Below are 24266 nucleotides of genomic sequence, written 5' to 3'. Positions count from 1 at the left end.
CTGTGAAGAGGAGTAGTTTAACCCCAACAATGAACTCTCTCTTAACCTCAGGAAAAAGGTTTTAGTGCTTACAACTAACCAACTAGTTTTTAGTATCAAACCCAATCAGTGAGTGAAACTGAAAGAAAAAAGTGAGTGAAAATGAAAAAAAATCCAGCACTACTGTCTCCTGGTTGATAAACCTGTGACCTGTCCCACCATGCTTCTTCGACCCTTTTAATGTAGATTTTGTCGCCTTCTAAAAATGGGACCTTTAACTCTCCGTGGCCATTATTGCCACGGCCAGTGCATCAAGGACACCTTGTGTGCAACGGTAAGATGCAGGTGACATTTGAGAAAATGGCTCATCACACCTCGGGATGAGAATACGCTGAACCAGCCTGCTGTATAAAATTATAGAAACCCAAAGAAAAAGTACAACACAAACAGCTCCAATGCTGTTTAAATGCTGCGGCATGCATCCATCTCGTCATGAATCGGCTGTGTAATGAAGGCAGGAAAGGACCCAAAATGCAGACTCACGGAGACGGGACTTAAACTCAAAACTCAGCTTTATTTGCTGAAAGGGAAAAACATAAACTACACTGGGAAATAACAGAAAGTAATGACATGAAGCGGCACACAGGGGAAACACACAACCATAAGGGAGACTGGGACACCAGACAGAGGGAGACACAGACCTAAATGCACAAAAGGATAACGAGGGAGGTGGAAACACACGGGGAACACAGCTGACACATATTAGAACTGATGGGACGGGGAGGAAAGCAAAAATGAAACACTAACCCAGGATTTATTTGTGCTATACAAATAAATTTGCCTTGCCTTGCCTTGCCTTCCTTTGTTGCTGGCAGCCCATTTTAGCACTTAATACTATGCTATGCTACTGTGATATGATCGGCAGAGTATGTTGCTGTAAAATCTGGATGCATATCATCCAGCACTGATGGTGCCTTCACAGATGTGAAGTGGATGTGGACTTGGATGGATGAACTCAAATCAGTAAATTAATATCTGGATGTTGTTCTATATATTTTTTAAACTTATTAACATTTGTGTGAGTCCATGTAACGATTTACACAAAGAAACTTGTTATTAATCATCTGTGTTTTCTTTAAATTGTACACATTCATCTTATGTCCTGTTATTTTTTTTGTGGAGAAACTGTATTTTCACCCTATTTCCCACTTTTTTTCAAAACCTTATGATCTCCCTCTGTCTATCTTGGACAGACTCGTCCACACGTACACGGGTATTTTTGAAAACGGAGAATTTCCATTTTCGTTTTAAAAAATAATCCCGTCCACATGTAAAGGCAGAAATGAAGGAAAACGCTGCTAGGAACATGCCAAAGCAACAGGTGGCGATATATTCCTAACCATGCAGAAATGTTGGCCAATCAGAAGTCTAGAAGCCTCGGTGGAAAAAAGTAAACAAAGCTGGGGCATAGAAGCAGAACCGAGTCGTATGTGTGGAGGGACAGTAACTGTGTATGTATTTGTAAACATTTAAACACTGCAGAGAGTACAATTAACAGTAATAGTATTGTAGAAATTCATTTCACCGAAACAATAATGTGGCGCACAGTGTGACGTCAAAAAATGCGCACACCTTTGACGCTGTGTTTTCTGCGTTTTTGCCGTTTTTCTCATCCAAACGTAAATGCAAAAACGGAGTTTTCAAAAATATCCACCCTGGCCGGAGTTTTTAGAAATCTCCGTTTTCAGTGACCAAAAACGCCGTTTACGTGTGGATAGAAAAATCTGCGTTTTCAAAAATAGTACGTGTGGACGTAGCCATAGCCTCAGCCTCTCTGGAAAGCTTTTTTATTTTTAAATATTCAGTCAAGTTCCATCAGACCTGTTACTATTTAACCTAATTGGCTGTGGGATGCGCTATGCTATCATCAGGTGTTACGCATATGGAACGCACTGCACTTTTCCAGTCTATTATTGTGACTGGGACAACTTGTTTGATATGTGTTTGTGTTTTTCAAATATTCTCAACTTTTTGGACTTTGTCTTGTACAGATGATTGTTTTGTTACTGTACAGATGTCATAAATGCAACAGCTGTTCCCTAAAATTGGCTTAAACCAGTGTTTGCCACATTAACTACTATTAAACCTATTCTGGGCAAGATATTTAGATATTTAGCGATTCACAATATAATTTCAAACAAATGTCTGAAGGAACATTGGCTTCACAACATGCGTTTCAAGCACCTACAAATTTGCATGTAAACCATCAACGAGTCAGTAAAAACTTTCCTCTGACCCTCAAGCGTGAAGTCGATATTTTCACTCTAGAGCAAGATGTAGATGCTCATTTACAATGTAACAGTTAGGAAAAGGTATGATACCAAAGGATTTAACTTCTTTTCCCCTGAAATCAACCATTAATTAGCAATAAACAATTTCTCCTCACTATCTAATTGGCATCACATTTGTCAAGATACAGTTAAAGAGACTGCTTAATTAATTAAACATGAAATAACACCTTTCCTGAGTGTTTCAGAATACAGATGTAACCATAGATTTTTTTCTGCACAAACACACATGCACACACCTGCACGCACGCACACACACACACACACACACACACACACCAACACCTCCACCCCACCTTCTAACAAAAATCCAGCACCAGATTTGATAAGATTTGTTCTCTTTATCACTTTAATTAGCACCTCCCTCCTGTCCCCTTTGCAAATGAGGGTTAGGTGAGGGGGTTCGGGATTTGATGACTTAAAATGCACACAGCTAACGAGTTATTCATACCCTGCACAGCTGTTAAGGCAATTTAACTGCTTCTTCTCTGTTCTCCCTGCTTTCACTTGATGCTTACTTGTCGAGGAGGGAAAGGTGGCAAGAAGCCGAGAACTGCTCCATTATCTTACAAGAGACACTGTCTGATTCAAAAAGGGTCACAATTTCCACCATTCACCTGTAACAGCAAAGATTTACAACTATTCATATCTCAAAGTTGCATCTTTCCTGGAACTTCTGACAGTTTTTAATGCAACTCTGTCTCAGCTGTGAAGACGTAGGTGTTGGGTAGGCAAGCAGAGTCTAAAAAAACCCCACCTGACTGCTTTAAAGCTGTTCCTGTTTGGAGCTATGAGCACATTTCTATGCATGCTGTATACTTGTGCGCTCCACCATTGCCCATCTGTCACTGTGCAATTATGATCAGGGGAAAAAAATGCTCGAATGTAGTATCTGCACCTCGGCTCCTCTGCAGATTGCCGACCAGGACGTGTCAACTTCTCCTGGATAAGCATCCCCATGATTGGAAGATCACAACTCACATCTACAAACACTGACGCAGATGCAAGCATGCTTTACCTAAATCCGCTGAATTAACTTCAATAAGGTTCAAATATTGCAAAGGTTCTACACGGTTTAAAGACATTTAGGAATATCAAAGACAAAGACTGAATAGGATTTTTCTCCTTTTTGTTTTTGAATTTAATAAGGCCGGAGTGTGGAAACCTCCAAGGACAGGCTTGTGAAGAGACCTCCTAAACTGCCTGATTTTGGGTGAGTGCTCATACCTTAAGTTTACCTACAGAGATGCTTTCAGCTCTCTACTTTTAACAGCCTCGCACTGAATACATTAAACATAATTCACACCGATAAGTGGCGAGGCACTTTGACGTGCCAGCGGCCTAAAAATCTGCAATGCAACTTTCACTGTTGAGTCTGTTTTGGTCAATGCATAAGTGGAACTATTGTGACAAGTGGAGCCTGGTGAGTGGTGTTGTTCATCGATGAGTTATTGCTTTAAAATGAAAGTGGTAAGACAGGTTTAGAAAAGGAAAATGGGTTCAATTAGTACTTCAAATAACAAGTGGCCACTTCAACTAAATTCCTAGAAAATGAACAACAGGCCACAGACTCGATAAATAGAGAGTAGTTGATTTTCGCTGTAATTTTAAAGCAGCCCGCTGCAGTGGCTGCTCAGTCAGGTATAATTCATTAGCAAAAAGACAGAAAAACCAACATTCGTTAATATATCAGCTCACTTCTATCCCCGAATTTACGTTGCTTTTTCCTAAAAAGCAAAAGTGATTACTCAATTCTTTAAAAATACATTAAAAAATACTCGTATCCGTTCCTTCAGACAACAAGGCGAGTGAATGGACTCATACATACATCTCTAAGTTTGCAGATGTCAACATTCTTGGAGGCCTATTAGATTCATCTGCCCGTTTCACAACGTTATGCTTGAGATGCTTGAACTGTAAACGGAGGTGGAAGGGTCTGAGCGCCATGGAGCCACCGCTGTGCTGTTGTGTCTGCCTCCAGACTTCAAACAAAAGCTGTTATGTCTGAAACAGTGGAGGCGAATAAAAGGGCAGCCATAGGTGTCGGCCCCAAACATAAATACAAGCAGTGGAATGTGGTACTTACACTCTCAGAAAATGAAGTACCCTATTGTACTTTTAGTGGTACGCTCCTAGGGTTCTCAAAGTGCCCACGAGAGCAACAAGGAAAGAATGCAGCGCTGTGCATTTAATTCACCCAGAGTTCATATTGATATAACGGCTCGTGGAGCACTTCTATTCAATTCCAGCTCTTCTGTTTCAGCCATCATGGCTGACTAAACCTTCATAACACAATACAACTGCCAGACAACAAGAGTAACAGCGACCTCAGTAATGGTTAAAAAAAACCCTGTAATCTAGCATAAAAGTGCCAGTTACTCTGAAGTGACACCAAGCACGTGCACAGGTAGAGCTCAGACACATTACAAGTGTAAATATATAAGTCCAGAACATAAGTCCGCTTCAAGTGTCACTCAGTTTTTATCAGTTTTGCTTTTTTCCTCTTACATTTTACACATTTTACAATACAGATATCATCAAAAACAGTATTTTTAAATGGACTCACTCTTATGACACTCTCCTACTCTACTTGAACATTCAAAGCACTTTTTTGTTAAGCATTTGGTAATTGGAGCAAAACCAAGTGCAGGTTGGAAATATTCAATGCAAAAGATCATCATATAAATATAAATTACTAATATACTAATTTTTGATCTGATGGATATCTGCAGGAGTGCTGAATGAAAAATAACTCAAGCAAGTAAAAGCTGTGTTACTTTGTGCAGCTTCATTTTTACATTTTTTATTATACTTATGTATTTGCTCCTTTTTCGGTTTGAACACATGCCTCCTAAAGTGTCTGTGCACAGCTATGACTGACACATTACACCGATGTTTGATGTCATAGCCGTGGGAACTTATTTCAGGTATGAGGGTGATGTGGAGATGAGGCATCTGTGCAAAGGAACATCTGTTAGATGAGGGCAGCACCCTCAATACAAATACAAATATAAATCTGTGTTACCAGTTTACCTGGGCAGCTGGCCGTTAACTGAGAAGAGGCAAAGACACTAGATCATCACAAAAAAATCATTTTAGGCTTTAATTTGTCGTTATAGACATGCATCACCAACGCATGCTCCAGGATCCTCAGCAGCCCTGCTTCACATGTTCTTGTCTGTGTGCATTAATTTCTATGTGTGATATACGCCTCATATGCTATAAAAATAATGCTGTTGTACCCTTATTGGTACCCAGGTGAATTGGACATTATAGATATCAGTCATGCTTGTCTGGTGACAATTCTGTACCTTAGCGTAGTGGTAAAAATTGCTTTATATTCTAATAATATTAATATCTTAATATTCCATTCAAACAGTAGTTGTCAGTTTATTTCTCCTATATCTGTAGATACATTTACAATCATCAGTTAACCTATGGACTGTGGGTGTGGGAGTTTGTGTAGATTGTACCTTTAAGGCCAGAAATGGACTATTATTGTACTCCTACTTCTAAAATTGCGCCAGGTTAGACCCTTTGAAATGAGCTAAAGATGATATCTGCAAACCTTTTGTGAGATGAGCCCCTTATCTTGCAATGACATAATAGGATAAAGCACAGGCATGTGCCACTTGTGACATAAATCAGACAATATATGCATGGGAGTGTAATATTTCTACATGAATGTGACCAGAAGGACACCCTGAGTAAGTCCGTGTTTAATTTTATCACCTTAAAACAACGAGCGAGAGGGCAGAAATCAACTCTGTGATGAATGTCATTAATTTCCACACCTCTAACCTGTTTCTGCATCTTTACATTTGTTGAGAAGTGTTTCATTTTGCTCTTACCAAGAAGCTTGGCATAGGAGCGAGGGAGAGACAAGTTCCCAATTTACGTTGTGGTGATCCCGCAGAGATTGCTATCATTAGAATAACTTTATTAGGCTTTCTGCTGCATTTCCTGTTTGATTTACTGCGCAGTCCCGAGGGCTCGCGTGTAGGCACAGAGGACTCCGCTATGCGAGCCAGACCTGCCGATGTTGTGGCGCAGGAACCTGAGTGTAACGTCCCGATTAATCTGGAGCTAAACGTAGCAGAAACATAACCAAGACACTGCCCAGTAAATCTGCTGCAGACCTTTTACATCAGCATGTGTATGCATTGGTACGTCAGCGTTTGTGTTAGCAGAAAGCTAACAACCATTTGCGGCTCTGGTACTGCAAAGCTTAGTCCTTGAAATGCAATTAAATATATTGTGTATATTCATATCACAGCTATGATTGTAAATAAATGCATTTAAAAAAAGTAGCTCAGGTGTTTTATCAATTCATGGCATGTGACACCAGTATTTTACTAAATGAGGTAAAATGTTTGTGATTATATAGAATCTATTCAAACACAACAATGAACAATCAGAAGCAAACAAACTGCGTCGCTGTCCCTTGTTGTGGTGTCTGTTAGCGAGCAAAGATTTCCTACTTTGTAAACAGTGTAAATAAACAACCTACAACTTTCTCCAGTTGTGTGACTTTTCCCTATAATCTTGTATAAACCAAGGAATTATTCAAGGACTGCAGCAGAAAATAAACAGAGGTGAACTTTACTTTGTGCTGTAACTGTGTGTTAAAGAATTAAACTATTTTGTTGAGCTCCCTTTGGCCCGTTAAGGACTTAGACTGTATACAAACAATGAACGTTATGAACGCTATATTTGCCCCAAAACAAAGCTTAAAAATGCACGCAGCTTCATAGCTAAGTAACAATGTCCAGGACTGAAAAATGAAAGCAATATGAAATTGCCAAAAACTCTAATGGGCGCTAGGGGCTGGCTCCCAAAGACTCCCATGTTAAAGTGCCCAACTTCACAGTATTAAAAGCATGTTTTCAACCTTATACAAAACAGTTTTGGTCTCCAGTGCAATAAGATGCGAAGTAGATGTAAAACAGGGACACAAACAAGTATCCAAAAACACAAGGAAGAGGCGAAATCTAAGGACAGCCATGGAAACAAAGTAACTGGGCTGCAGGACACATCTTGACAAAGTACACAGGGAGGATTGGGTTATTTATACACACACAGATGGCTGATTAGGGATTAGACACAGGAGGGGAATGAGACACAGGGCCACACTGTCAACAACAAATGAAAACAATCAGGGAATCAAGCGAAGACAGAGAGGAAGCAAAACTACCACAGAACACAAAAGAAAACTAACCTTCAAAGTAAAACAGGAAAAAACACAAAGAGACTAATATCCATGAACGTTAACACTAAACAAGAGAACACAGAGGGACTAAGGAATAAACTGCTGCTACTACTACTGCTACAGATAACAATAATAACAGACCTAAACAAAAACACAAAATGGAAACTCATCACTAAAATGAACAAAGTAATAACATCAAGACTCACACAATACTGGAACAAAGAAATCAAAGCAGGAATTTAAAATCCAAAGACTAAAAATAAAACACAAACGCTATAACAACCATGAACTGGGGCTGTGTTGAGCTAGGTGGCTTGGCTAGGCTTGCCTTGCTTGCAAGCATTAGCTTATAGCTTGATGATAGCACTTCACCCCGTTGTCTAAACACCTGGCCACAATCAGTGGCGGTCCTAGCCTGTTAGGCGCCACAGACAAAACATAGTAAGGATTGTACATTAACATAAAGCTGTTGCACACACACACACATATGAAGAGAGAGAGAGTATGCATAGTATGCTAACGGCTACCAAACAGCCATCACAATTCATCATACAATGAGAACAGGACAAATCAACAATTAACAATGACTAATTAATATTAAAATCTGTAACATAATGTATTGTTTGGAGTTTAGTCTGTTACTGTTACTATTTTTACCATTTCTTCTTGGAGCAACTGTAACCCACATAATTTCCTTAGGGATTAATAAAGTATTCTGATTCTGATTGTTTCAGGATGACCTGCCATTGTCCAATCACACATCTGCTTACCTGCATCTTTTACTCGTTTCTCCTCCTCTTCTTTTCTCTTTTTTCTAAACTGATGGCTTTGAACTTTTCTTGTCCATCTTACATTGGTTTTAATTTTGCACTCCAGTATGAACACCCATCCCTCAACCCAAGGATCACCACAACATGATCTAACACACCTACACCTTAGTTCACAGATTCACTTTGTCTAGGGTGCATTTCTGAGATTTCTTGAAGCTTGGATTTACAACCTTATAAATGAAATGTGCTCTATTTGGAAGCAGCCGCCCCCCGCCCTCCCCTTTCGACGGGTTGTGTGTGAGACTTTAAATCATCAAACTGTAAATTTTAAATTGTTATTGATCCCTTTACCCCAAGTCCTAAAATGTAAATTTATTTTCTTACTCTTCTTATATATATTGTTTGTTTACTTGCACTGCTGTAACTGGAGCCTCGTCGTCTCGTCTCTCTATATACTGGACTGTATGTAACGGAAATGACAATAAAGTTTACTTTGACTTCAGCAGCGAGCAGGCGCACCGAGGGCTCTCGCGCTCACTTTTCGTGTATAGAATTTCGAAAAAACATTGTTGCAAATTATAAGTCTGGTGTTTTCGTGTTTGTTGGTTTGTTTTTATTTTGTTTTATTTTGCGAGTTGGTTATTAGATGCTGCACCAGCCGGTCAGAGAATCCCCTGCCACCGGGCGATAGAAAACCGATCGGTGCCTATGCCATTCCCAATATGCGCTGGCATGACGTCGGGGCAGCATGAGTACGAGCATTTTTTAAATTTTTTTTTTTGCAGATGCCCGTGATGCCGCCCGTATCTAAAACCACTACTGGCCACAATGCTAATGTTGAGACTTGCAAAGTCGGGAGTCCAAAATCAGTCACAGAGCCTACTTCCATCTTTTATGTACAGTTTATGTTAACCCCATAGTACCGACTCAAGCTAATCCTACCAGAGCACTAAACATGCTAATTGATGCTAATTCCCAAACCAGTAGAGGACTAAAGTGTTCTATGAGTATCTGAATGGTGTACTCAAATATCAAAAAGTTGAGTGTGGAGCACTGTACATCTTCAACAGTCAATATTTTGGCTGTATAGCTGAAAGATCGAGGCAAGCAAAGATTTCAGTTATCACTGATAATGATGATGAAATCAGTGGCAGCTAGCTAACTGCAGCAGATTTTTTCATCATGCAGGTGAGAGCAAACATTGCATGTGTTACATGTGTGGTAAACTGTTCACAAAGTGCAGTAGCTAGCACAGCAATTGCAGTCAGATATTGCATGCTATTTATGGTGCACAGCACAGCGCTTCTATTTCAGACAACACTACCCTTTCAGAGTGCATGTAACAAACGAGTAACTAATAAAGAATGTGCAAAAGAGGGACTGGTTTGTATTGGCCACCACCATCTTGTTTTTTATTAGAAGTGACCATATTTGGATTAAAAACTGAGGTTACAAGCTAGTGCTGTTAATCTTGGTTAGTGAGGTCTACATATAAACTATAAGAGTGTAATGTACTGTCATAGATATTTGCTAAGAAATAGTGCTAAGTAACAGCCACTCACCAAAACTGAAGCACAGACCTTTGTTGGCATCACAAAATAAGATATTTTAACTGTAAAATAATTACATTTTTAAAAATTCTCAAAAAGGCACAAACACAGTAGAGAGGTCCAGTTTAGCGACTCCAAATAGCAGAGATGATCGATCAGGTGTCAAAGTGGCCATGTCTAAAATCCTGTTTTTAAATGGAAGAGTTAATATCATTTTTTTAATCACCCCACTTGGAGTTGTTATGAAGCCGTGCAAGGATTCACTCACCATTGGAACAAGCTTACTAAAGGAAATGCAGTTTTTGGCACATCTGCGTTATTATTCCTTTAGCTGCGCTGCCTAGGCTGCTGGGGACGTCTTTCTTCTTCAATCACCTCTTTCATTCTCTATGTATTTATACACCATTCTGTATGTAATCATTAGTTATTAATAATCTCTGGCTCTTCCACAGTGTATTTTTTGTTCTGTCTTCCTCCCATCGCCCCTAACCAGTCACAGCATACGACTGCCCCTCCCTCTGCTGGAGGCTTCTTCCTGTTAAAAGGGAGTTTTTACTTCCCACTGTTGCTTGCTCAGAAGCGGTCGTTTACTTGTTGGGGTTTTCTCTGTGTTATTCCTTGTCACACAAAGCACCCTCAGGAGACTGCTGTTGTTATTTGGTGCTATATAGATGAGCCTGAATTGAAAACTTGAATTGAATTGGATTCTGCTGCAACTTGGAAAGTCCTTGACGATTGATCTGACAATAATAAATAATAAAAGCTGACAATAAGCTACACACGGTCTGAAGCAATGCAAAACTGCATATCTTTGAGTGTTATTTGAATCAGTCATATATCATCGTGTACACAGTCCACCTTCCTTCCATGTTTGAAGTTTAAAATGCTTCCTTTGCATGGAAGTTTTAAGGTCATGCTCTATGTCACAACCACTTTGCACAAAACTTATGTTAACCTCTGTTTTCCAAGTAAGATGTCCTATTTCTCCCCAGCACTAAGAAATAAAATTATACCACCTCATGATGCTGTAAAATTCTCAGAATTTCTCTCTAACTGCTGAACGTCGACTATTAGTCTGATGAGTACAAACACTGGATCAAATATCACGTGAACGATTACGAAACAGAGCCTGTGAGAGACCGGGCCAAGCCGTGAGCCCATCCCCTGGTTTACCCAACACTGAGACACTTTCAGAACTCTTTTTTCAGAGTTGCTAAGTGTCTGTTATGATAACACAAAGTGGAAAAAAAAACACACACACGCAAAATATGATGCATCCCCTCAAATCTGCATTCAGAAAGCTCAAACTCCTGCTTCCTTCAAATCGCCTGTGAAGTGTTAATGTTCATTGTTGATTGACATCTTTGCATGTACCCTGGGGGGTTGTGTTCAGTGGAGCATGTATACGTTCTTTGAATGTGTCCATCGTGCAGCTGTGCAGCCCAGAAATATAAAATACACATTAGTGGGATAACATACTCCTACTGTAGGTTTTTCATCAGGGATGTTTGATTTTAAATTGTCACTTCAGTTCTGTTTCTGTCCACCATTTGTCTTTTTTTTTTTTCAATTTGTGCGCTGGTGGAGTGTAGCTGTGTACAATGTTTTAAAATACTGTACTTAAACACTTTTCACCACAAACCTGGAAGCCGTCCAGCACGACAATCTGACATGTTGGCAGTTGGAATTAAAGGCCTCACTCAGGAGCTTCTCTTTGACGGAGCACAGAAGGTACTTTTTACAGCACAGCACTGACATATTTAGTTATCAGACAGAAAATAATTTAACTCTGAAAACATGCTAAAAAGAAGATACTACATTAAGATGACACATTTGTAAAGAATATTAAGTGCAGCTTTTTAAAAATCTTTATCAACTTTGACAATGTCCTTTTTTTTGTTACATCACAGGCTTTTGTATATATTAAAACACATTTGGACCAAATATTAAAAGTGTATGTGCATCTTCCATTCATTTGGATAACATAATTTCAACATAAAGTACTAAACCTAATTGAGATGAATAGTTGTCAGTCAAAAATATATGTAATAAAAAAAATATATATATCATATATTTATGAATGTAAAACTGACACGCAATTAAAAAACAGACTTTTTTGTGTATGTTGCATTATTGCTGAACTTCCATGCCTGGCCTGTGTAAATGTAAGGCAAAGCTCTACACCAACTCCATTAAGCTCCTATGACCTGCAGGTAAAATATCACTTTATATGTTACATGATATCTCCGCTTAAAGTTGGATACCTCCTGTGACATCCAAATATACATACCTGTGAATTTAGTTAAAAATAAACTTTGTTTGGCATTTTGACCTCAGCCTCTCCAGCCCACCGTCTGCCAGCCACGTCTTTATGTGGAAGCTGTTTATTTGCTCTGACGCTGAGGATTTCTACAAATATCACAAGAAGACACTGTATCTGCTGGGCTTCTTTCTCCACCGGCGGCATACCACAGTATGATGTGGCGTCATCTACATGCTTTCTGGTAAATTTGTGTAGCCTGCTAATTTTTTTCTAAATAAGCAACAGCATGAGGCGCCCGGGGGTAACGGAGTCAGTGATTCATCAGTCACCATTCTTGTCGTAATTATGATTTCTATTTTGACATCAGGGAAAGTCTTTGAAGTGTGTTTGGTGCCGTGGAGAGCCAGCGAACAGCCTAATGGAGATGGAGTATCAAACCTGTTCGGTGCTTGCCAGTCTTCTCTGAGCAATCACCCATGATACCCACCCATGGTGAAACAGAACTGGCTCTTTCTTGTCATGGCAAACCTCCTCATCTCACGATCCCCTGAAATAACACCATGTTTGCCGAAGACTTTTTTTTACAGCTGCTGGAGAACACCGGATAACCCCTCTGTAGGATATTTCACTTTATAGCTGAACTTTTCCAGAAAACATCAGAAATCAAGTCTTGAACCACTGTTAGAGCAAAGTATTAGCCATCTGTGTAGAAAAACCTTTTGTAAGCGTGCGGCAAATATAGCTGATCCTTATGAAAACAGTGATAATGAGGAGGAGTATTACGCTAGAGTTCCTGTTTGTTGGTGCCTTCACCTCTGTTTGTCAGTGAGTAAGCCATTTGTAATGTCAAAATGGAGAAATAATGAAGCATAATGGCGCCTCTTTGCTCTGTGACATGCGGTAATGTTTTTTTATCACCTCTTAACACATATCGTGTACCCTCTGATCACCTCTGACAAAAGGATGTCCTCTTGAGAGCATCTGACACTTCTATATGTCTGTTTCGTTTGATTGTTCTTTTCCCGTGAACGTACACAACATTGCACTGTGGATTTCTTTCTATATTTATGGGATAAAAACAGCACAACACAAAGGGAACGCTGGCCCAGACAGGCTGGCACATATCTCAGGGTGTGAACGGGTGGGGGTAATTTCCTAAAGGTGTAGACACCTGGCCCCGCCTGGGGTTTACGGCAAGGTCAGGACACCTGCGCTGTTTTATAGCCGAACTTCCTGCAGAGGGCTTTGCTATTACAGGTGTTCACACCTAACATTTATTTATTTTAGATTTCAAAGGTGGTTCACATACACTCAGCATGTAGAAGTGGAGATGCAGCAGAAGAGCCCCGGTACAGTCGGTTTGGGAGGAAGAGGCACGACAGAATGGCGATTCAGCTTTGTACGGTGAGCTTTTGCACAAACTTCAAATATATTTACAATATTAAACAATTAATGATTCATAAGATGTGATATTTACAGATATTACAAGTGACATGGGTTCAGTGATCGCAGCGGAATGAGTCAGTAACTGGAGTTGCTCTTTCTTAGCAGAACTTGAAAGAAAAAAGCAAAAAGAAAACCAAGAAAAACCAAAAAAAAAAAACAACCATTTCACATTGTTTCCTCTCCTGTTTCCAGAGGAGACAAACACACCTCTGGTGTCAAAAGAGCCTGGTCAAGTTAATGCCAAGAAATCTGTGGTACAATACAAACAGTTTAATTGTGTAATTAACAATCAATAACCACTTCTAGTTAGAACATTTCTGCCGAAAGGAACCGAGAAACACTTATAAAACAGTCAGTCGTAACAAAATAACTGGTGTTCTCATTGAAATGAACTCATAAAAAAGAAACACTTTTTTACAGAATATTTATACAGGAGTAGCTTTTTGAATTGGATTCTTAACCAAAGGAAGACACATCGCAGACATCGATTTTCACACAGATTGCATATGTTTTTCTTTCTAAGGTGTTCTATAGGTTAGTCATTTTACCTAAGCTTATTTGCATGATAGTAAAAATTGCATACAACATTAATTGTGAAGCTTGTAGCATGAGTTGCTTGACATACAGCACTTTTTATAGGCAACCTTTAAAGCACATTTCTCCATTTAAAACGTTTAAGACACTTCTTGTTTTTACTGCCCACTGAAATTACATTTATAAATAGAAACAAGATCGGTGGAATAAAAAAAAGAGAGAGAGAGCGCGCACAAGGAAACATAAACTGTTTTTTTAGTTTTTTTTTTAGAAAAAGTAATTACATCAGAAACACTGCATGAACTGCAAATAAATAATGTCAGACAACATAAACATTGTGAAATTCACATTTCCAACTGTGTGTCAATTCAGAAAGTTACAGTGACAAAGGTTTTGCAAAATAATCTAACATCGGCAGTGCCGTATAGTACAAGGCATTTGTTGGCATAGTTTTTTAAGACTGTATTCTTTTTACAGTTACAATATAATGTCTATATATATATATATTTATATTTCTTCCCTAACAAATAATATGTAAAGAGACTGAGCTATTCTCGTAGATGCACCTGGGCTGGGTGATCGCGTTCCAGAGTTTGGAGTGATCCATAATCACATTATGCGCTTTTTAAAAAGAATAACTAATCTGCCAGCAGGCTCCAGACTTGATACCTCATAATTAAGGCCTTGTCATCCACATGGTCCTTGATTTCATTTGCTATTTTCTTAAAAAAAAAAGAATCCAGTTAAACATCACATACGTAAACACCTATCGAAGTCCTAGCAAACTCCAGGGGAACTTTTTTTTCCTTTTTCAATATAATCAGTAGCTCAAAAAGATAAAGTAAGTCAGTGTAAAACAACAGACATAGAGTGCAGTCAGCAAATATCCACGGCAACATACTTAATAATTTTTTTGTGCAGATTATTTAAACGATGCATCAGTCTTTACAGTGAATAATACAAGTTTTACAAAATCAAAAAAGTAGTACTTTTTGTATTACTGAGTCTGAAATGGGCTTTCCAGTGTGTGAACACTCATTTCGCACTGTGAGTTCATATGTGTGTGTGTGTGTGTGTGTGTGTATATATATATATATATATATATATATATATATATATATATATATATGAACACTCCTCATACAGTCCAGATGCTGTACTGATTGAAAACACTACTTCTCTTTGTTTGCAGTGTGGTGTTTCTGTGGCGGCCAGAGCGTTACATTTAGCACAGTCACCAGTCTGTGTGCACAGGAAAACTCTCAGTACATGTTTCAGGGGGAGAGTCCTACTCCTTGGCCTCGTGCTCTGACTCGAACTGGGCTTCGGCACCTCGGCCCAGCTGCTCTTCGATCTTGATGGAGAAGATGGTGCTGTTGGTCTGCGTGCTCTCGTCCAGCTCCTTCAACAGCTCTCCGCTCTCCCTGAAGTCCGTCAGCTCTTCCTCAAAGGCCGGGCTGCTGCTGCTGCTACTGCTGCTGGTGGTGTTGTTGACGATGGCTGCAATAGTGGTGTTGTTGTTGTTGTTGTTAATGGGCTCCTTGGGTGCCTTTGCTGGGTGACTGACATAAAAGCGCTGGTTCTGGAAGAACTTGATGATGGTGAGCTTGGGCAGGTCCAGCTGGGCTGAAAGGGTGTGGATGGCCTCCTCGTCGGGGTATAGGCCCACGTCCTGGATGAAGCTCTGCAGGATACCTAGAGCTTCCAGGGAGATCTTGCCTCCACCCGTGCGGGATTTGATGCTCCCTCCGCGGCTGCCTTCGTCTTCCGTTTCGGCCGGAGAGGCGGTGGAGGGTTGGCGAGGTGGCAACCGGGGACCGGTGGTGGGCTGCTGTTGCTGCAAGGGCTGTTGGGAGGGGTGGAGGGACAAGGAGGGCTGGTGCTGCTGCTGTGTCTGAGGCGGCTGAGCCTGCAGTGAGGGAAAAAAAAGAAAGAGGGAAGAGAAAGGAGATGGGGATGTTATCAGTGAACACTTATCGGCGCCTTAATAAGGCCTTTCATTAAAATCAATTGAGTTGTGAGGAAAAATGGGCCTGCTGTGTATAGAACAGGCACTTGGTTGAAGGAATTTTCCATGTAATATCTGATTGAATGCAATCAGTTCTGCAGATATGATGTTTTTCCTTTTTTGGTAGTGGGAGCTTGAGTCTCATTGTGGAGGTAGAGGAGGCAACAGCCCCACACCAGCATATACACTCGTACACATGAGTGACACGATCGGCTCCACGCACACTGGGAATTCACAGGCAAACTGGCCTCTCTATTATATCCTGTGCTGCTTATCAGCCTCTATTGCCCGGTAGTGATAAACAAGCTCCCTGTGTACAATTCACATCGCGATGGTCTGGCTGATTTGCCGCCGTGTGAGAATGCTATCGATGGCTTTCGCTCTGCCGTCAGAGTCCCGTTAGTGTAAACACATGACACATTACTCGTAAAATGTCTCATTGTGTGGTTGGAGAGCGAGTGAGTGGGCAACTCGTGGTCTCTATTGACCCTGCAAAATGGGCGCTCTTTTATTTTCATTTCTGAGTCAGACACTGTAGATAGGTGTTTCATAATGAAGTTTGCAAAACAGCACTTTGCAGGGACTCTGCTTGCCAGCTGCATAAATGCACCCAAAGATGTGATTTTTACTGTATCCATATACTGAGCCGGGCTAGTTCTTGTTGAGCAAATGTGAGCTAATTTGGCTAATGTATCACGTTAGTAAAAGAGCAGCACAAAATAGTTAAACACCAGTCTCTTATGGACACTGTAAAACTGCACCATTAAATCAGAAATAATCCTATTTTATCAATCTGCAACCGTTTTGCATTTGCATGCAAAGTATGCACAAAATTCCCTCATTCCATATCTGTTGCTCAAACTGATTTGTCAAAGAAATCCTATTACCTTATTTATATCCACTAAATGACAGTCTTTGTGAAACGCTGCCATTGTATCCAAGTAACCAAATAACTAATCAACCACTCTGCTGTGGCTCAGACTTTTAATAGAAGTATTATTGTACTTCATTAAGATGTTTCGACCGTTAACCGAGCCTGTGTGTTATTTTCTATTCATCTGCCAGATGTCTCTTATAAAGCAGCTCTGTTAAGCAAGTTCAGCCTAATGATATCTTTGAAAACGTTTTTTGCTTAAAAAGTAGCAACTTTTAAGTGTTGCAGTGTTGTTAATTTATGTGTTCGCAGAAACTCCTGAGTGCTGTTAGGGTTAGAATTACTGAAAGAAGAAGTCAAATGGGGAAAATTAAGGTTTCCCTTTTTTTTTTAAACTAAATTATTTTTGACACAGACCTTTGGAAAACAGGATATGCACAGATACAATAATCAGACTTCATTAGGATTTTTAAAAATGATTCTCTCCACTGTTACATAATATCTTTAAACTACTTTTCATAAGAAATTGTACCAAAAAGAGATCCAAATCACAAGCACAAATAATCAAATTGCTTTGATTTAGCAATTAGTGATCCATCTATCCATTTTTTTAACAGCTGGGGGAGGGGAGCACCTTATATTTTACTTTGACATCCACACCTAAGGGCAGTTTAGAATAAGCAGTTAACCCAACATGTGATCAGCCACAGCCAACCAGTGGATTCAGCCCCAGAAACATATTGCTGTGATTCAATATTCATGTTCTGGAACACATCTGTTGTAGTTTTAGCTCGGTGCCTTGCCCAAAGGCACTGGCTCAGGTCATAATCTTGTGAAAAATATCACACTCACCTGTAGCTGGTCACTGGAAATGTGCATCAAGTGCGACGGCCGCTCGTTGTGGTGCTGCTGGCCGGCGCTGCTCTCCTGCTCGTAGATGGCATCGCGTTCGGCCTGAGAGAGGCTCAGGAAGCGTCGGATCATGGAGAGGTTCTCCCAGAGTGTTCGGTTCTCTGGAGACGGATCCTCTTTCCAGCGCAGCAGCTCACAGAGCCAGCCCTGGACAAAACATTTGAAAGGAAGGAGGGAGAAGGAAGGAGAAAAAGGATACAAATCAGTAAGAATAGAATGTACTGCAATTCGGACCGTGATGTCCAAAATGTTTAAGCACAGTTGCAGCCCTAAAAAGGCCAAACAATCAACCAGACTACGAAACCTTAAAACAGAGCTGCTTCTATCGGAAGCATCAAAGTACTGTGAGGAAGAAAAAGCCACTGTGACACCATTTCAAAATAATTAACACATTTTTTCACTAAAATGAACAAAATAAAACGAAAACCACTCATAAAATGCACCATTGGGGCTTTTTTGGGTTACACAGCTGAAGATGAAGACGTAAGGTAGACAAGGTCAAGCAGCACAGCAGGAGGGAACATTTTAATATGACAAGAAAGACATACTGGCATATTGAGTAGCACCCTTGGGAGGAAGTGAGTGACTCCCATGTTTAAAATGCTCCAGCAGAGGGCCATGAAAGACAGAGCTGAGGAACAGTATAAGACAAGTGCACTTAGAAAAGGCTTTATTTGATTAATACAATGCACAAAGAGGTCTGACCTTGGTGATTAAAAGATTCAGCGAGAGCCCGACACAGGAAGCGCTAACACTCAAAGTGCAGCGGGGAAGGCAGAACCCCCCCCCCACACACACACACACACACATGTATTTGACAACATGACTTGAACATGCATGATAAAAGTTGGTCTCCTTTTAGAGACATCGCATCATTTGGTCATACTGCTTTGATATTTTATTCTTTGTTATATTAATTTTTTGTTGTTTAAATAGGGAACTAATCAGTTGCTAAAATAATCAAGATGTTCGAGTTCATGTGTTCATTGGATGTTTGAAGATCAAGATGCAATACACATATGAATCTAATGATAAATTGAAATGACCAAGAAATCAGTGGGCAGGATTATTGCTCATAAAAACAGCTGCAGGTAGCGATGCACCAACATGTCAGCTTATTATTGGTACCATCAGATTTTGCTGATGTCGACTGACATCCACGTAATCAGCAAAAACATGAAGACTTAGCAAAGTCAGGCTACGTTTTGTTTTCAAAATATGAAAAATTTAAAATGGTTGCTTCCCCAGTATAAAGGGAGAACACAATAAAAATAGAAAATGATCAGAACTGTTGCTTGGTCAAACTATTATTTAAAGTGTTGGCAACATCGGTGTTACTCGATTCTAACTACTAATCTCACTTCCCTTTCATTTCTTTACAAACAGAAACGCCTCACGGTCACAGTTGCTAAATGTGTGTTTATGTTTGCTCATGGAGCCGAGTGAAAGACTGAGGACTGCACAGACAGAAGGGCTCTACAGGGGCTGAGTGACGTGGTCAGACGTGATGACCTAAACCTCAGCAGGCCAGTGTGTGAGTGTGTGAGTAAGAGTGAAAGGAAATAACGCACTGAAGAGCTGCGTGGGAGAGAGAGAAGGGTAACGAAGTGGGGGGGCCTGCAGTGATGTGGGCATGAAATTGTAGTGAAGCTAGAAGAGAGCTGTAAAGGAACAAGAGAGGATGAAGAAGGAGGGATGGCCGCGGAGCAAAAAGCAGCGAGGAGGAAACGCGGCGTCAAAGACAGACAGCGAGGTGTGTGAGTGTGTGTGTTACAGAGGGCCGCTCTCTCAGCCGGGTAGTCTGTCCTGGCAGCGCGACAGAGCGGCGCTGTAATCTCCCGGCCAGTGCGCGGCAGCACCTTTCATTTCCACAGGATTACACCGTGCTGCTGGTCTGCACGCAGACACACATGCACACACACAGAGGGCAGAGCCACGCCGCCACACTGCATGCAAGAGATAACTCAGCAGTTTGGTTGTCCCCTGTTCCAACTCCTCCCATAAGCCACATCAAACCCAGGAGGGGTTTTGGAGGAAGGCGAGAGGGGGAGAAAGAGAGGGAGAGAGAGAGACATAAAGGGAGGGAAGGAGAGAGAGAAAGGTGGGGGAGAGGGGGCCATAAAGCCTGCGTGCCCACCTTGTTCCTTTGCCACGTTTATTGTTGCGTTTTTAATTTGCATGCAGAGGGATTTGGACAGCGCTCCAGTTGGGCTGTCTGTGGTTTCAGCTGATTCGGTAGTGAGGAAGAACACACACACACACACACACAGACACCCCCCCCCCAAAAAAAACAAAACACAAACAGACGCACACAAACCACCACACACCATCTTGTCAAAGCCAGAGAAACAGTACCCCAGCCCAACGATGGAGTAATCCAACTCAAACACTCCCCAAACCAGCAGGATTAAACCCAAAGTAGCAGAGCCAATCAAACAAAGGCGCGACGTGAACTCCATTCCAATGCCAGGAAGTCCATTTGATGAAATAAAGTACAGAGTTTATTAGTTCACAAGTGTGAATGTTCGTTTGTGTGGCTTTTTTTCTCTCTTTTTTGCTTTCGACTGTTTCTGGGCTGCCATAGACGATGCTGAAGGAAGAATCACGTGCCAGGAAGAAAAGAATGTTTTTAAACGCCGCCCCTGTCCAACACTGCGGACAGTGGACAGTCAGCACTTTCCAGCTTCAAGAGCTCTGTTTGTGTTTGTCTAATTGCATTGCTTCCACAGTCCAGGCAGAGGCAGGGGGACGGCAGAGAGGACAGAGATGGAGAGGGACAACGAGAGCGAGACAGAGAAAGAAGTGAGCAGTTCCCTCTTGAACTTTGGAAGAAATAAAGTTGGGATAAAGTAAAGTAACAAATGTACTGTAAAATATGGCATACCATGAAATTTATTTGATATAAAACCTACTTAAATATGACTATTTTTCACAAAAATTACCCCATCAACGAGACTTTATGTTCAACATTCCCGCACTCCACTGATATTACCATACTGTTTCAAATCAGTTTTCCCCTTTATTGTTTAATGTAATTTGTTGAGCCTCTCCACTGCAGCTGACAAGCACCAACTGCTCTTGATTGGATCATGGAACTTGCTGCCCCTGCCACTAAAGTGTTCCAATACGGCCCAGAAAACAAAAATCTAGGGCTCTTCAATGCAGTGTACTCAGTGTTTTGTTGAAGATCATTAAGGGCTCTCTATAAATAAACAGAACAGGTAGTTCAGAACAGGCCTGTTTGACGACCAATAGAGAATACGGCGCTCTCTCAAAGTGTTTCACAACAACATTGTTGTAAAGGCATTTTCTCATATAGCATGACTACAAAATGCTGCAGCAACAGGAACCAAAAGTCTACTTATACTTGCTACACTGTCTTTGGCTGATAACTTTGATAATGATCAGTTACAGCAAACCTACATTCATATCAGAAACAGAAGTAACAGATTTATTTTTATTAGGTGGACTCTACAGTTCTAATCTTCGCACCTCTCATCCCCCCTCACAGTTTGCAACCGCAGAAAACAATGTCAGCCAAGCTAGAACTCAACACCCAGCAGAAAAACGATGACCAAACTTAACAAATGTCTGTGTTGGAAGCGAACGGTGACCTAAAACCGGTGTAAACGTTCATTTTCCTCACTCTCCTTTGCGTCTGCCGCACCTGTAATTTGCCCATGCACTTTTGGAAAACGCCACAAAGTAGGCCTTTTACAGTTTTCCACTAAATTTTCTCTCGGGTGAAAACTGTTGCATTGTTTTCATTTGAATCATTAGTTTGACCTCAAAGTCACAACATTGACCCCAAAAATTGCAATTCTTCATGACATTCTGACTTTTTACTGACAATTAACCTTCACTTTAACGGTTAATAAATCATATTTACTATGCATTTAAGGACAAACAGCTTTACAGCTGACCTAATAAAGAAAGCTATTGCTCAGGAGAGCAGAGGTCAGTTCTCAGGCTGCTTGTCCTTAGCATACTCTAAATACTGGACTACAAATTGCCCCCACGTGTAGCTATTAGCATGCGAGTGTTTAAAGTGAAAAAAATGTTTCATAAATGGGTGAATGTGGCTTGTAGTATAAAAAGCGCTTTGAGCGGTCAGCAAGACTAGAAAAGCACTATACAAATATCCGTCCATCCAAACACATTTTTTCCAACCTAGATAACCTCAGAAATCACAGATTAAGTAGTGAACTGGAAAGGCAGTTTATTTGGATACAAAGCACATCTCTCAGTTGAACTCACAGATGCTGCAAACAGGTTCATTGAAGCAATAAGTACTGAAAGGCATAGGATTATCTTGCTATGCTGGCACACACCTGCAACAATATTGCGCTGTAATCCGCTGCCTCTGGGTCATTGTTGCTTAATTATTAATTACTTTCAAACAACTGGACTGACAATCAAGGATTCTTTTTCTTGTTTTGAAACAGACATGACCGGTGGCTCATGGGGCTACGGGGTCATGGGGTGCCAAATTAAAAGAGCACCTCGGGGCCCTAGAGGTCAGATCTGAGCACAGCCCCATGAGCTTCAGCAGACCATTGTATAATATTGATATAAATAGTAACCGGGTGTTCTGAGAGAAACGGTTTCCTTGCAACACAATAGTTGAATTCATGCGCAAGATTCACCCAGCTATGCAATGCAGTACACCGTGTATGTGTGCTGCAGTCACAAGCTGCCAATGAGAGCATAGGCCTGCTCTGTCAGAGAACAGCATGGTATTCACCGCTCAACCCACCCACCCATTCACCACCAAACTACTGCTGCAAACACCCCCAACATGGAAGGAGGAACGTTTAAAAAAAAATCTGGCTCTGCTGTGAGACAGGCCGAGTGGACAGACAGGCAGACAGACAGGGAGAGGTCTGTCACATGGCCTGGACCAACACCTTCCCCCTAATCTCATTTGCTTGTTATCAGCCCCATCAAGCTGACCTCGGCCACTGCAAAAATAAATAACTAAAATAAGCCAACAGATGTCCATCAATTTGCCATTTGAGGTTTTTCCCGCCCTCCTTTCTCAGATTACTGCGTGACCAAAAATAATGCCTCACATTCAACCCAACAAAAAGTACTTTGAGCACCATTTGGATTTTAACCATCTGGACAAAAAAGGCCAAGATGACACAAAAAAATGAAAAGGGAAACTCGGTGATGAAGAAATGATTGTGGCTATTGTTGTGGCTGGCTGGTTGGAAGAGAAGACGGTTTCTGAGACAGCCAGACAAACCTCCTGTGTCTGAATAAGGGAGCGAGCTAAAAGAAAGGGGAAGACAATGCATCACTGTCTTTCCTCCTCCTTGAACCTGGCAGAGGCCCAGCACTGGCAGGCAACACTATGCAGATAAACGCAGCCGATAACACGGTATGTTCAAACCTGTTTCTCCTCCCCGAGCACACCAATCCAGCGTCTGCGCACGCAGGTTCAACCCTGCGAGGTAACGTGCGCCGTGTTGTAAATACATTACGGCATGGTGGACGCCCATCTGCTGACGACGGTGGAGTCTTGAGATGTTCCCGATGCTTCGGCATATGCGAATCTCCCGCAACAATAAGCAATAATTGACTGCACATTTCTGGGCCAGATTCCTTTGCGGCGTGTGGGTCTTTATAAGCAAACAGAAAAAGCTTTGACTGTACGAATTGTTTCTGGCATACAGTGAGGATGAAAAGGCAGTGGAAACGGGGTCAGTAGCCTTAATTGAACTGCAGTGGCAATTGGAAGGACGGCCAAAAAATATACTAAGAGGACATTGTTCCCATCTCTTGTAACAGATGAACTCTGTGATAAAAATGTACACTTCTTCAAGTTCAACTCAATTGTGTTTGTGTAGTTTGCCTTCTCGGAGCAAACGTACAAACTCGCACAAACTTCATCTAGCCCTTTAACAAAAGGACAGGCCTTAATCCAAATATATGTTCCTCTGTGGGGGTGATCCAGTGATCAATGCTTAAAGGGAAGGAATTAATTTGCAGTTCAGCTAAGGATTTACCACATTGATTATCGTTGCACCGCTGCAGCTAGATGAATATGTTGGGTTATGCGGGGAATTTATTATGTAGCCAAAGTAATCGTGTTTATTTTCTTTCATTCTCCGTGTGATAGGCAGATGATCAGGACAAGGGCAAGATTTGCACTAAAAATGTCTGCTAGCAAGATTTGAACATACAAATTTGTCTCGCTACTGGAATGGAAAAGATTACTGAACTGTGCATTCATCATATATCCAAAGTAATGCAAAGTAATCGTGTTTGCATTATTTCTTTTACTTAAGAGAAGGTTTGTGCTGGAAATGGCTTTGCTATATGACAAAATACTAATGTATCCAATGTTGCTGAAAAGGAGATTACTGAG

At 40.9% G+C, this 24266-nt stretch overlaps 1 protein-coding gene across 6 annotated transcripts in view; it reads right to left on the bottom strand.

Moving 5' to 3' along the window:
- Positions 1-15234: 15234 nt before the first annotated feature.
- The window catches only part of satb1b (SATB homeobox 1b), a 56340-nt gene continuing 47308 nt past the window's right edge, over positions 15235-24266 (bottom strand). For all 6 annotated transcript variants that reach the window (XM_085292596.1, XM_085292601.1, XM_085292598.1 and 3 more), the window contains exons 12-13: positions 17834-18040; positions 15235-16008 (exon numbers count right to left, since the gene is read on the bottom strand). In XM_085292596.1, coding sequence (XP_085148722.1) covers positions 15388-16008; positions 17834-18040 — 828 coding nt within the window. In that variant the 3' untranslated portion in view covers positions 15235-15387. The remainder of the gene's footprint in view (positions 16009-17833; positions 18041-24266) is intronic.

This window comes from Mchenga conophoros, linkage group LG11 (assembly GCF_057382185.1).
Source record: "Mchenga conophoros isolate Kocher_MC1m ecotype Shallow Benthic linkage group LG11, M_conophoros_male_GT1.1, whole genome shotgun sequence".
Taxonomy (NCBI): domain Eukaryota; kingdom Metazoa; phylum Chordata; class Actinopteri; order Cichliformes; family Cichlidae; genus Mchenga; species Mchenga conophoros.
The sequence above is the reverse complement of the archived record's forward strand: the minus strand, read 5'-3'. Positions and strand labels throughout refer to the sequence as shown.